Source organism: Panthera leo, chromosome B1 (assembly GCF_018350215.1).
Source record: "Panthera leo isolate Ple1 chromosome B1, P.leo_Ple1_pat1.1, whole genome shotgun sequence".
In the NCBI taxonomy this organism is placed as follows: domain Eukaryota; kingdom Metazoa; phylum Chordata; class Mammalia; order Carnivora; family Felidae; genus Panthera; species Panthera leo.
In genome coordinates, this window is record NC_056682.1 from 125,577,092 (window position 1) to 125,592,651 (window position 15,560).

Here is a 15,560-nt window from a genome sequence, read left to right on the forward strand (position 1 = left end):
GAGAGCTGAGCTCCTGATGCAAGGGATTGTTGATAAGGTAAACGGTTCGATTTAAAAGTGGTGAAGAGAGAGGAGGGAACGTGAGAGGGATGACAGCCAAGATAGGTCGCTTTGTTTAATAGATTGTAGGGCCCAGTGAAAGTTTGTCAAAATAGGAGTCTGAGAGGGAGTAAGTCAGAAAGATGGAGAATATGGTAAAAGAAACTGCATCGGAGTTTTAGAAGGCTTGCAGTTAATAATCAGTGGTAAGGACAAGAGCTGGCCAGTGGTTCTCTGACTTTAATGTGCATATAAATCCTTGAATTTCTTATTCACATGCACATTTTGACTCAGTAAGTCTGGGTAGGCAGACCTGAGATTCTGCATTTCTGTCAGCCTCCCAGGTGACCTGGGTGCTTCTTGTCCAGGGATCTCATCTGAAAGACAATCTTCTAGAGTGGTATTCCTCAACCCTAGCAGGAAATCACAGCCCCTTGAGGAGTCTCAAAAATACAGATGCTAGACCAGTCTTGACCAGTGAATCAGAGTTGCTCTGGGTCAGATTTAATTTCTCCGGATTGGATGTAAAATTGATATATTATGAATGTCCAAATTACTCTACAGTGAAACCAGGATTGAAAGTCTCTGGCCTATAAGTGTGGGTGTCTTAGAGACCAAGACTGTGGCAGGAAGGAGGGTCATGTAATTGAGAGGCCAAAATGTTGAAAGTGTTTGTGGTTATTAAAATCATTAGAAATTGTGACAGAAAAATTGTGCTGCATAAAATGACTGTGAGCCCAGAGGTCTTTAAATGACCACAAAAAATATAGAAGGTGGGTGACATAATCTGATGGCATGAAATTCAAAGCAATGGTGTTTGGAGAGAATGGTCTAGAAAAGACAGTGCAGAACAAGGAGGGCACTTTCTGATTCCCCGGCCCAGTGTGTGTTGGGTTTAGGAAATCAAATATCCACCACTAGAGAGAACTCCAGGATAAAAAAAAAAAAAAAAAAAGCAAAACAGAAGCATCATAAAGAGCTAAGTTTTAGTTAGAGAAAAGTAGAGAAAATAATCTAAACAGAGTTTGAAATTTTGGAGAATTTTGCTTCTGCACTGCAAAGCAGCATGATAGGGGGTCGATATTTTTTCAGGGTGGGAGATGGGGATGTGCAGGGCAGCATGAGGATTCCAGTGCCGGAGGTGATGACCTGAGCTTCCTGTAGAGATGTGGTCTCAAAGCAGGACATTGTGGCAGCTGCGAGTACTGGAATGTAGGGAACAGGAGGGTAGGCAAGGTACCGGAAGCCGGAGGAGCCCATGGCTCACCTTTTCATTTCTACAGCTATTTTCTAGCAGGAGTGAACTCTCTGTTTCTTTAAACTAGGCATTACAAGTGAGCCCAGTATGGAAAACAGGAAAACAGATCAAAGCAGAGCTTCTCTGGTTAAATCCAGAGTTGGGGAGGAAGGCAGTAACCTCCACAGGGCCCTGGGGGCCTCTCCAGTATGTCTGGGGTTCCTCAGGGGTCATCAAAACCCAGGTCATACTCACTGTTCCAGCACTGGCAAGAGACTTGAGAAAAATGCAGAGTGATATATTTGCAAGTAAAGTTGGTTTACCCAGGAATCACAGAAGTCGTCTTAGATCTTGTCAACTGTGCAGATTGCTCTTTTTCTTCCATGTAATAAACTTTCAAATATACAAGTAGTTTGCAATATCCCTTGGGATCTCTTTATGTCACTTATGATCAGGGTAACCTCACTGTTGTTAACTGATGTGATTTAAACAGAAGAAACCATAGTTTTGAACAGTCATGGGTTCTCCTGTGAGAATAGTTGGAATCTTCAGAAGCAAACCATGAGACCAAGATTTGAATGCAGAGGGTTTGTTTTGTTTTTTTTTTTTAAATGGGGCATTCATAGAAGAGAGAACCTTATAGCTGGGTGGAGCCACCAGGAGAGAAAATGAAGCCCAGTAAGTGTGTATAGAGATGGCAGGCGACATCTCAAGGGGACAGCTTCAGCCTAATTTCACAGGGGAACTCTGGAAGGTAGCAGCTCAGATTCTGACCCCAATTGGACACAAAGCATATTTCACATCTGTGAGACAATGGCTAAGGTGGAGGTTGTGGGACAGGGAGGGGGAGGGGGGTGCTGTGAACCCCTAGGCACTTTCAGAGTCCACGAATGTCAGAGCCATCTTTCAAAGAAAGAGCAATTATGGGTCCTTGGAAGAAAAGCATGAAGAGCATGCGCTCTCTCTCTCTCTCTCTCTCTCTCTCTCTCTCTCAGGAGGGATCCAAGACCAACTCAGGGGATCCCAACAGTGCCTTCTATAGGTGGAAAGCTTTCTCTAGAATGGCATAAAGATTAGATTAGAAAGTTAATGTCTGCTTTCAATGATCAATGATAATAATTATATGAATTTTGCTCCCTTCCCTCTTGCACTTCTAGTGAGCTCAAACTACCACACACATAGGGCCAGATTTTGAGAAAATCCGAGTCAAGAAGCGTGTGAGTTTCAGATCAGATATATCCAAGCATGGCCCTGACTGAATGTGGTCTCTGTATGTGAAAACAAAATGCATGTTTTAAAACTCCACTGTTTTAGATGGATTTGATTCTATTTCTCACTACCATAGTATAAATACCAAGAGAGTTTTGCCCTTTCAAAATTTATATCACCACAAATAGTTGCTCTTATCTACATCCTCAAATGTTTATTTCAGGATTGTTGTTGGTTTTTAAACGTTTTTCCCTTTAAATTGTGGTCTCTTTCCTAAGGATTAGAGGAGCATTATTTTAGAGTCCCTCTGTTGGATGTAATTTAGAGCTGTGCAAAGTCAAGCCCACTGACAGATTTAGAGATTAATTTCCAGACCTCTTGTGGTGCTGGAGATACTCTTTAAGATTTTGAAAATGGCAACACTATTGACTCTCTACCACTAAAGATTACTTGTATCCATATCCACATGGATGCAAAAGAAAAGTTTAAGGGTGGCAAATATCAGTGTTGTTTTGCTTTATGGAAAATCCTGTGCATAGAAAAAAAACAAAAACAGCAGCAGCAGCACCAATTTATGGAACAAGAAATAGTTCATCCTCCATAAGGACAGTTTATACAGATATATCTCCCTCCTTTCATTCTGTAAGCATAATATTGCTTTTGCTAAACTGATGTGATCTTCATGGAAAAAATAGTCCAGTAGTTCTGAACAGTCATGTCTTAGGTCAGGTTCCCCAGAAGCAAACCATGAGTCAAAGATTTGATGTTATTGATACAGAAAAGGAGAGCTTTGAGTATGATGTATACGCTCTTTGGATTATATTGAGGGTTGGTACAAAACCTTTTCTTCCTCAAGTATTTTGGCTTAAATGCATCTCCAAATATGTGTTTGCTCCATTTTAAAGTAAGTGCATTTTCGGGGAAATTTAATCCATATGTTTCAGCAAGGTTACACGTAAATCATCCAAATGTTGGTTTATTAGAGCTACATGATGTCGAAGATGCCTATTGAGCTTTTTTAATAGTCTTTACATTCTTTTGTGAAAAGCAGCAAGTTAGTTGCCAAGAGTAAACAAATCAAATAGCAAAAGGTTTGAGTTCCGTTTGAAATGCTTAGCCTATTATTTTTGATTGGGTTCTGAACTTGGCAGTGCACATTCCCTGTTCTTGCCTGCGGGGCAAAGTGAAAACAATTTGAACATTGTATTTCCCAACTGGTTCATTGACATTTGAGAATAATGTAGTACAGACAGAATCAGCAAGTTTGGCAGGTGAGTGATACCTCACATGACCTCAGAAAGTTACTTCCTCCAGGATTGCTGAAGTTCATAGCACAGAGCAATGTCATACAAATTCTAAAACACAGGTTAGGACAGACAGCCATCGAGGGAGCCGTACTGGGTACTTACCTATTTCTTTTGTGCATCTTTAGGTGGAATGGTTGAAAAATGAAGACATAATTGACCCCGTTGAAGATCGGAATTTTTATATTACTATTGATCACAACCTCATCATAAAGCAGGCCCGCCTCTCAGATACTGCAAACTATACTTGTGTTGCCAAAAACATTGTTGCCAAGAGGAAAAGCACGACTGCAACTGTCATAGTCTACGGTGGGTGAGCTGGTGGAGTCTCAATCTTGTCCATGTCAAACTACAGTTTCTCTCGTTTTAATTTAAACTATCAAGCAAGAGGCCCTTTCTCTTTTCTTTTTCTTTTTTTAAACATAATTTATTGTCAAGTTAGCTAACATACGGTGTATACAGTGTGCTCTTGACTTCGGGAGCAGATTCCCGTGATTCATTGCTTACATACCACACCCAGTGCTCATCCCAACAAGTGCCCTCCTCAGTGCCCATCACCCATTTTCAATCCCTATTGCCAGCTTGCAGCTTCAGCAGTGAGGTTTAACTGCTTCCCTGATAGGCATAGAAAGACCAGACTTGGAAATTCCTAGCCCTTGGTCAGTCAGCTTATGGAAAAGTGAAGGAAATCCACCTGAGTGCCTGCACCAAAGCCAGAAGATGCTCACCCATCTAAGTGTGCCCCCCTCCTCCATACCCTGGACCACCCAGATCTAGAGTGAGTTTGGAGATGAAGATGGTTAAGTCAGCCCACTGACAATTCTGTGGGCTTTGGCTTAGTCAGGTAAATTGTGGCTGACCTGTTCCCCAGATACATCAGAGAACAACGTTGACTTCCTGGAACTTGCTTTACACACTCGGGGCGGGGGGGGGGGGGCGCGGGTAGTTAGAGTGAAGGTGACCACTGCTATGCAGTGGCCCTAATCCTAACCACATAGCAAGTTCAACATAATGATTTCTTCGGAAAGCTTCCCTTCCGCTCTCTGGCCCTTTCTAGTCCAGCTCATATCCAATTTGACCTAATATTTCTCCAGAAATACTCAACAGTTTCACACCCAATTTTGCTGTAGCGTCTGATGCTTTTATCTCTTTGCGGTATAGCACTCAGTTGCCTTCCAGTCATTTTATGAGGAGTTTCATCTCCCCAGCTGTGTGTTAAGCTCCACTATAGACCAAGAGACTGCTCTGTGTATTTATGTATTTCTCACAGTGTTGGGCAGACAGTAGGTCCTCACATTCTGGGTGATTTATTGTGTCAGAGGAAACCAAACAACCCTGGGAAGTATTTTGAGGGTATGCCCCGTCTTAAATGAGATGCCTGTGTCTCACCACCACTTGGAACTTAAGGAAGCTTTTCAGGGCTGCGTCAGTGTGAAAGGACATTCCAGGGACTTTCACGTCTGGGTGACTGCAAAGGAGGGGCAGCCCTTGGCAGGTATCTGGCTCGTGGTACTTAGTGTAGATACTGCCATTTGGATGGATGTCCTCATGCTGTGGGGAGTTATGAGAAACAGAAACCACGTGAGGCTCCAGAGGCTGTATATTGTGACACTTTAAATCTTTCCTTTTTATTCCAAGACAGATACATACAATTTTTTAATTCTCTGGATACTCTGAGATTTAATTTCCTCGTCAAGATAATGGCTATGTTAAATTGTAGGTAGTTGCCTCTCTTCAGTCACAGTGAAAGGATTCCTACTTTTTATCTTTTTCTAAACTGGCTGAACAACTTGATTAACAGCATTTAAAGTGCAAAAGATAATGGAGCACATCACAGCACGTAGCAATCATAGATAACTAATGATGATGGACTATCTTTCTATGAGTTATATAGATGTTTAATATACATGCAGATCTCTTCCCCTATATATAACATGCTTTCAATATCTACAAATGCAAGCTGAACATGGTTTTTAGAAAGAATCAAACAGATGGAACTTAGGCACTTTGAGTTCAAAAAACATCATTGGACCCTAAGGGTCAGGAGACTTGTGCTCTAGGACTAGTTCTAGTAACTGACCTTCAGTTGGCCACTTGACCAGGATGCTAGGAACCCTCATGTCCTTGTCTGTAAAATGAGGGTATAAGTCTAGGGCTTTCACATTCCTTTTTTTTTTTTTTTTTCTCTAGGAGCTTATCATTATTTGTTTCTCATTAAAATCCTACCAGAGCAGTATATGGATACTATAACCCCAAACATTGGCTTGCCAGTATGCTAGGAAGCAGTTTACAATGACAATTCCATGACACTGGGTTTTGTAAAGCTGAGCAGGTTAAGTTGCTTTTTGGAACACTAACTGAAACACAACCTATCAACCATCTGCTTGTCCTTTTCATGGCCTCATAAAGTAAGTCGTCCAAGGCTCATAGATTAGGCTCACCAGAAGTTTATAGCAAAACGTGTACATCTAACGAGTATTTCATTTTTGAGTGTGTTGTATATATTTATTTTTGTTAGTATCATTTTGAGATGGCAAATATATATCTGTTATAGAAAATTTAGGAAACACAGAAAAGGTCAGAGAAGAAAATGCCAATAATCCTGTCATCTTGTCATCCAGAAATAGCTTTTAAAAAGATTGATATGCATACTACTGGTATTTTTATGCATAGATAAGATTTTTTAAGTAAGGGATATAAATATATTTTTTACTTAAAACGTGATGTTCAAATATTCATGTATTATTAAATAGACTTCTAGAGCACCATTTTTTAATGGCTGCCTAGATGTCAGTCACATGAACATACGTTTACTTTACCCTTTTCCTATTGTTGAACATTACAGTTGTTTACAATTATTTATCTTTATAGAAAAATAACTCTGCCATGAAAATTCTTTTGTCTGTGTATGTATGTATAACATATTCATAATTTTTCCCATTGTCTTGCATAGGATTCTAGCAGAGGAGATGTCGGGTGTGTGATATGCACATATAAGCTGTGTGCTGCCTGAGTGTCCAGCACTCTCTTTATGATCAGGAGTTCTAGTTATGTCAGGTTTTAACTTCTACTAGTTACGTCAGGTTTTAACTACCAGCAAATAATTTTTGTTAGAAAATGCTTAATTACAATAATGTACTCTAAACTCACATAATGGAAGTCCTAAAATATATTAGAGTATTTTCTACAGGGATATCTCCGGCGGTAAATAGTGAACATAGCAGTAGAATGTAGGTTTTATAATCATACACTGAACTCTCCATCAAACACCATAATTGACTTTTACACACAGAATAGGTGTCCATTTCAATTACATAAACTAAATGCCAATTCAATCAAATAGCTACTCAATTAGTTTAAAATCTAGCAATATAAGACTTTATTTTTTAACGAGGTTCACCGCATTAATGAAACTGACCAAAAGTCCTTAAAAGGCTGTAAAGTTTACATGTGCTAAAGAAAAATAATCAATCATCTATTAAGAAAAAGCTACATGATTTTATTCAGCTCTCATGCTTCAGATCCACCTGCAACCTTGGCATAAGGATGTAAACATTTATTATTTGAGATAAGCTGTCAAAAATAATTTTTAAAGCTTGATTAGGTAAGAGGAATGTATTTTTTTTAAGAACAGTAGCCAAGAAAAATAGAACACGGTTCTATATACTCTTCTGAGTAGGTGAGTACATTTTGGTAATTCATTTTATTTATCTCTATGCTTAGATTCCTCAGCTATGCAGTAAAACTGAATGAAATGATGCCCAAGGTCTCTTCTATCTTTGAAATTTTAGATTGTTTTATGGTCACTTAGCAGATGACTTTTTGTCTATGTGTTGTGCATGGTTTGTGTGTCTGTGTGCATGAACACACAAATGATTCAATTTTATATTTACCTTCTTCCAGTAAATGGTGGCTGGTCCACCTGGACAGAGTGGTCTGTGTGTAATAGCCGCTGTGGACGAGGGTATCAGAAACGCACAAGGACCTGCACCAACCCAGCACCACTCAATGGTGGTGCCTTCTGTGAAGGGCAGAGTGTGCAGAAAATAGCCTGTACCACCTTATGCCCAGGTAAATAAGACAGTGCTCGCGTTCCAAATGTATCCTCCCATTTTAGGATTGTTTTAGGAGATATAAACAAAGCCTTATTCACCTGAATATGTGATAAATGTTATTTCTATCCATCATACCATTGAATGCTTACACTGCTGAGAAATCAAGTATTTTTCTCCCAAACAGTATTTAACTTTATTAGCCAAACATGCAAAATAGAATAAAACGTGAGATTAAACACTTACGGACATGATCCCTCTCTATTACTGGACAAAACTGCTGGAGCCAAGATTATAGATTCTATAATTCAAGGGATTTGGAGAGCCCTGAAAGCCACATATTTTAGGAATAACAACTCTTGATCTTCAGACAGCCATGGAAATTATTGGAATTAAAATTCAGAATATGTTTTAGACTGAGATATTTGATATTTGGTGTCAGTTTCTGGGCAAGGGCAAATAAAACATTTGGAATGAATTAAAAAGAAGACAAAGCTTTGTGACACCTGGGCTAATGGGTTTTGAAAATACAATGCAGTCAGCTCTTTATTATCTGTACATGTTGGTTGTGTATTTCTGTGAGTTATTTGCAGTGGCAACTATAGCAAGATTGCATCCCTCTGCTTCTGACCATCTTCTGATGCTGTCTCATGTTGTCACCAGCTTTTATCCTTAGGCAAATTAAAGTTAATATTGCCAAAATCAAAACCAAAATCAACTAAAATGTTTAATTATATGATATATTGAAAATTTAAGCTAAAATTATTTTGAAATAATCCATAAATTTAGTGCATTCCTTGGGTAGCTGTTATATTTCAATTTCATTATTTATTTGTATTTTATTTTATTATTTTTTTGTGCTTTCATGATTTAGAAACAATCTCCTTACGTCCCTTTATCTTGCCTACCTTTTGTCTTATTCATCCCTTAAAGAAACTTTCTCAGAGATGGGTTGTAGAAATGAACCGTAGAAAAATATAATCTATATTTTATACTCCCAAGTGTCCACTCTCAAATATCCAAACAGTATCCCATACTGAATCCTTTGAGAGATTTTATTAATGTAACAAATCTTGACACTTAGCTAGGTTTAAAATTTCAATATTTACCTTGTAGTCTCTTATATTTTATCTAGATATTGACTTCCACAATTAAAAATGCACTGAGTATTTTGAGTTGAGATAGAAGTGTGTGTGTGTGTGTGTGTGTGTGTGTGTGTGTGTGTAAACTTTGGGCTGGCTTAGGTCAAAGCAAATGTATTTTCTCCAAATAGCTGGGAGTTGCTTATACAGCCAACTCTGTATAATTGAAATATTGATGCTTTCATCATTTTTTTTCATATGGGCATGTTTATATCTCCATACGCATTATACATAATATATTTACACAGTAATTTGAATATGAAATCATATAGATTTTCCAAACTGTGTAGGTTATTAAAATTAATGTAATTTTTATGAATATGTAGGTGTAAGATATTGTGTATATTAGATGTTCAATAAATGATTTTTGGCACTGTTTTATATTGAATTCTAGATAATCATAATTACTTATGTATTTCAGGAAAACTTTTTATTTAACCACTTTTCAATATTGTTATCTTATTTAAGAATTTCTTAAGAATGAATTTTAAGTGTGACTTTAGTGAGACTTACTATGTATTTATTCAACTTAGGATTTAAGTTGTATATTTTTAAAAGAGATAGCTTAGTATCATTGAAATTACTGACAAGTCAGACACAAAAATTAGAAAGAAAGTTAGTCAGTTATAAATGACTGAGTCACAGCAAAAAATTAGGAATCTGTATAAATATTAATTGTAAAATAGAAATAGAAATATATATATCATCAATAATGGAATGGAATCATCAAATAATAAGTGGAAAATAATATAGTCATTTCAGCAAAGCATTGCAGAACAGCATCAAGCTGCCTGGATGAAAAAATTAAAAAAAAAAAAGTAAGGCATGGATAGAGAATGGATAGATAGATAGATAGATAGATATGGATGGATAAATGGATGGATGGATGGATGGATGGATGGATGGATGGATGGATTGGTCATTGGGTGGATATATGTATCCCCATTGTACCAACCTCTTCTCCATATCCTTACACAGGTTTACTTGCACTGACCACATGACACTATGTGCAAAGAAATCTTGGGTTCAAAAAGACGTCCCCTAAGTTTCAATATAAAATCCAAAAGCTTCCCTTTTAATAGAGAAAAGGGCACCATCATGATCTACCTTTATGTACCTCCTAGTCCTCACCAGCTCCTGGTGACAACTTTGCTTTCTGTGTGTCCCTTTAAGCATTCCTTTGCTTGGTCAGTAAGGAAACAGTCACACACCCAGTAAGAAAAGTTCTCAGAACCCTGACAATGCATGTAGAGCGTGCTTACTTGCCAGCAGGTGACATGAATGCAGAACTCCTTGATGGGACATTTTCTTCAGTTTTCTGTTTTGTTGTTTTGTTTTGTTCTGTTTTGTTTCGTTTTATATACTTGAGTTCTACTCCCTTCTCCCCTCAAGCAGCTGCTTCTCCCTCTGACCTTATGCTGGTTTTTGTGTGTGTGTGTGTGTGTGTGTGTGTGTGACAGTGGATGGCAGGTGGACTTCATGGAGCAAGTGGTCTACTTGTGGGACCGAGTGCACACACTGGCGCAGGAGGGAGTGCACGGCACCAGCCCCCAAGAACGGAGGCAAGGACTGTGATGGCCTCGTCTTGCAATCCAAGAACTGCACTGATGGGCTGTGCATGCAGAGTAAGTCTATTTGAGCAAACAGCAGTTGGGAGGCCTGATATTTAACCATTTGAATTTCTCGGAGGGAAATATTAGAAATTAAGAATTCTGAACAACAACAAAAACAATGCAGTAATATACCAATATAGTAGCTCTGTCTCAGAATTCAAAGAACTAATCTCCCAGGAACTGAATGAATAATAACTGTCCGGTTAACAAATGACATACACAATATTGCTTTCTCATGAGCAAAGAGTGAGTTAGTCATTTCCATGGGGGAACTATCATTCTTTCCAGACCTGGGAGCCATTACTCAGCTTTATTAGAATGCATAAAAGGGCACCCTAAGCAACTCATAGTAGAATCACATGACTTCAAAAAAGTAAGCTATTTATTCCTAATTCATGGCCGTTACTGAACCAGTGTCCATGAATGTAAAATATATCTAAAGGACAGGAAATGGTCCTGCAATTTACCAATTTACAACAAATGCTTGGTGGGAACATGTCCACAAGCCCTTGAAAATTTGAGGTTTGTGTTAATGTTCGTTCAAAGAAAATAATGTTAATAAAACAAAAATTTTAAAACCAGGTGTAGAAGATTGGCCCAGGAATATAATGGGTGCTATAGAAGAAATATCCCCCCCCCAGTTTTCATGGCTTTGTTTCTTAGATTTTCTTAATGAGTTGATAGTTTGATGTCCATACTTGCAAACTCTTACCCCTTTAATGGAGGAGCCCTTAGATGTGCAAAATTTACCATCTTACATGACCATGAAGTAAGGTATTAAGAATTGTTCTGATCTCACGCCTATGCGGCTGAATGGATCAAACAATGTGCTATCCTTGGATCTTAACTAATAGCGGCCAGATGTTGACATTTCTTATAACACATTACAAATTGCTTGCAGAATACAGGCAACCAAATATATTTGTGTAGATGTATTTGTGTTTGTCGTTTAAGAATAAAATATTTCACTTTCGCCACATTTATGAAATTGTGTTTACCTTCCAGGGTCTATATACAAAAGGACCTTTAAAAAGAAACCTTACTTAAAATACAAATAAGTAATTATGTTGCTGACACAGAATAAAAATCCAACAGGCTTCTTCTTTTTCTGTCCACAGTATGTCGCATTCTTTGAGGACTGGCTGCTGCTGAGTATAAAGCACAGCTTCTGGTTATGATTTGCAGACTGCTACCGTGCATCTCACCAAGTTTGTGTTAGAAATACAAGAATGAAAAGAATATAGCTGTTTTCCTAACCATTTATCCAGAGATACAGGGTTTGTTCCTCTAGGCGTGACTTTGAGTTGAGGATTAAAATAAAAACATAGCACACACCACGTCATTCTTTTTTTAAATATTTTTATAATTTAATATCCTTCCTTTAGTGGTGAACAAATTGATTCATGTGATCAAAAGGTGGCAATATTTGAACTCTCTCTCCATGTGTGTCTCTCTCTCATCTCTTTCCTTTTCTCCCTCTCTCAAGTCTATATTTCCACTTTGGGTGATTTAACACCTACTGCTTCTATTGTGCATATTTTTAAATTCCCAAAGCAACCTATTTAACCAGAAATACGATGCTTAAAGATGGAACTTGGGGCCTTTAATTGGTTACACAAAATGACACGTATGAAATTATGACATTTGTCAAATACAAACATGAAACATTCAAATTAAGACTTTCATGACATAGCATCCCTTTAGCATCTAGCTTGTTTCCTATGGCATTTATAGAACCTTTTGTTTAATGATTGGGTATTTGTCAGTAATGATGGCAGTGAAGTGATTATGTAAATCAGGAACAGGAACAAGGCTACATGAGGAGTTTTGTTGTTTGCTTTTTTTTTTTTTTTTTTTTTTTTTAATTTTATCAGATCCCTTGTTAGAGTGAAACATTTGAGTGTTTGGGTTAAAATCAGATAAAAAAAACCTGTTTATCTCCTTTTACAATTCTGATTTACTATAGTAACAGCCCCTACTAAGTCAAACTCATCTGCTCTCCTATATCTATCTACTCTAGTGCAACAGAAAATTGCAGTCTGTACTATTGATTTCCTCAGTGATAAAAACCACAAAGATAGTGCTACACTGTGTAATTATAGTATTCTAGAGTGAAAGTTACAGTTTCTACTTACCAGTAAGCTGGGTGTTTCAGGCATAACATTGCACCAAAATCTTGCAAAGAAATAATACTGCTCTTGGCACTCATTTTGAAAAAGAAAGGTTTTCTAATAGTGAAAGTACCAAGCTTGCGAGAGAGACGTGGTCTATAATTAAGAAATAGGATGGGGAGCCCGGATGGCTCAGTTGGTTAAGTGTCCAACTCTTGATTTTAACTCAGGTCATGATCTCCTGGTTCGTGAGATTGAGCCCCGCATGGGGCTCTGTGCTGACAGTGCAGAGCCCTGCTTGAGATTCTCTTTCTCCCTCTCTCTCTCTCTCTCTCTGGTCATCCCCAGTTCACACATGCACACTTTCTCTCTCTCTCTCAAAATAAATAAACTTAAAAAGAAAGAAATAGACTGGAAGTAGAAAAGATAGCCAAAAAGTTGTACTTGACAATTAAGAATTATAATTTTGCATTTATTTACTTTAGGAGAATTAGTGTCTTCAATGCATTAATAGCCTTTCAACAATATTGCAATATTATCTCAAAATAAAGCTAGTTACCACTCAACAAAGTATACAATACAACCTCTGAAATTGTATTCCTAGTTGAAGGTGTATACAGATGATTCAGATATATGTATATGTAGACATACACAGCTAGGTGGGAGAAATTCAGAGTGCATAATAGAGATCAGTAGAATTCAGAAGCCTAGATAATATAGGGTAGTTTATTTTAAAAGCCACATTGATACTTAAGAACAATGTGGCATATATACAATATATTACTCTCAATGTTTATTCAGAAATGTGTTCAAAATAGTCATATTCAGTCACATTTCTTCCTTAATCATCTCCATCAATACAAATACCTTTGACTCAAAATATGTAGAAATATTAGGTAAAATATTAAAACTTAAAGGACATACATATACACACATATGGAGTGTCTGTATATGTGTGTGAGAGAGAATGAGTCAAGTTCAAAAGAAAGATAAATCCTCAAAATAAAGTAGGAACTCAAAATGAGAGGGGTAACTGCATGAGTGGATACCAGAATAATCCAGAAGGACATTGGACAGGGGTGTGGATCCTAAGGATTGGGAGCTAGAGTCTTAGTTTTGGTACAGAGGCAGAGGCCCTGGGTTTGCAAAAGCCAGAGGCCAAGAGTTGAAAGCTAGAGCCCTAAATAAAGCTGGGTCGCATAAATGACTGCTCCCACCATGAAAAATAACTAGATTTTTTTTTACCCACCAGCCCAGGGAAGCCACAGGAAAATTCATGGCAGAGAAAATAAAAATTAAGACTTCACTTAAATAAAACCCATAGTAAAACCACAATACTACACCCAGATCTGCCACGGAATCTAAGATACAATAGTACTAAAGGACTAAAAAACAAAAGATAAGTAATTAACATAATTGGTGAAATTTCTAGGGTACCAGCAGAAGCAAACAACAAGCCATTCTGTTGAGTTTTTCCCACAACCCAAGTGCATTGGTCTATGACAAAAGTAGCCCAAGCCTGAAAATGAGATTACAATACACAGTTTCACAGCACCCAAGGGAACAGTCTGCTGCAAGAGAGAGCATGCATCAGAGTTGAGTTAGTGTTCTCATAACATGGACACAGAACAATCTGAATGAGATTATAAAGTAAATAAAAGGAAAAACACAAACTGTATTTTTAAAAGGAATATAAGCACAAATGCAAGAATAGAATATGTAAAAAAGGGTAAACAGATTAGGGGGAAAATCAAAGGGAATGCCTAGAAAGGTAAACATAATTGAAAGTTAAAACTCAGGGGGAGGTTAAAAATCGGATCAGAGGCAATTTTAGATAAAGCTGGAGGGAAAATTAGTAAACTGGAATGAAGAGCTTATGAAACATCTCAGAATACAGGGAAGATAAAGTAAGTGATTTTATAAAAGGGAAGTAAAAACACATGTAAAATAGAATGAGAAAATCCAAATTGCTGAAGAAAACAAAATTAAAAAGCTTTTCAGACAATCAAGATGGAGAAGGCTTACTACTCACAAACTCTCACTGAGTAGACTACTAAAAATATTGTAAACAGAAATTGATTTTTTAAAAACAAGAGAGAGACCAATTAAGGGGCAGAAAATAAAATGAAAATAAGAAACTAAGTTATGGACAACATTAACACAGCATATGGGAAAGTGTGATCAAAGTTAAATGTTTCTAATTTCCATATAGTTAGATTCAAGTTTACCAGTTAAAATATTAATACTGACAGATAAAAGGTGAATTCGTAAATTCAAAATGAGACTTTTAAGGGCAGGAAATGAACAAGAAAAAAGAAAAAATACGGTAAATGAAAACAATAATTAAGATGGTATCGGGGCGCCTGGGTGGCTCAGTCGGTTGAGCATCCAACTTTGGCTCAGGTCATGATCTCGCGGTTCTGTGAGTTCAGACCCCACATCGGGCTCTGTGCTGACAGCTCGGGGCCTGTAGCCTGCTTCTGATTCTGTGTCTCCCTCCCCTCAGCTCCTCCCCTGCTCACACTCTGTCTCTCTCTCAAAAATAAATAAAGATTTTTTTAAAAAATTTAAAAAGAGACTGTATATACCAAGGATCATCATATATCAAGGGTAGTAATGTAAATGAATTAAATTTACCTGTTAAGGGGGCACCTGGCTGGCTTAGTTGGTTAAGCGTCCAACTTTGGCTCAGATCATGATCTTGTGGTTTGTGACTTTGAGCCCTGCCTTGGGCTCTGTGCTGACAGCTCAGAGCCTGGAGCCTGCTTCGGATTCTGTGTCTCTCTCTCTGGCCCTCCCCCACTTGCACTCTCTCTCTCTCTCTCTCTCTCTCTCTCTCTCTCAAAAATAAAT

The 15,560-nt window shown here is 37.8% G+C and overlaps 1 protein-coding gene across 1 annotated transcript in view; it reads left to right on the plus strand.

Moving 5' to 3' along the window:
- UNC5C (unc-5 netrin receptor C) overlaps positions 1–15,560 on the plus strand; it is a 154,794-nt gene that overhangs the window by 78,012 nt on the left and 61,222 nt on the right. The window contains exons 5-7 of the mRNA XM_042936698.1: positions 3,918–4,098; positions 7,693–7,860; positions 10,444–10,608. Coding sequence (XP_042792632.1) covers positions 3,918–4,098; positions 7,693–7,860; positions 10,444–10,608 — 514 coding nt within the window. The remainder of the gene's footprint in view (positions 1–3,917; positions 4,099–7,692; positions 7,861–10,443; positions 10,609–15,560) is intronic.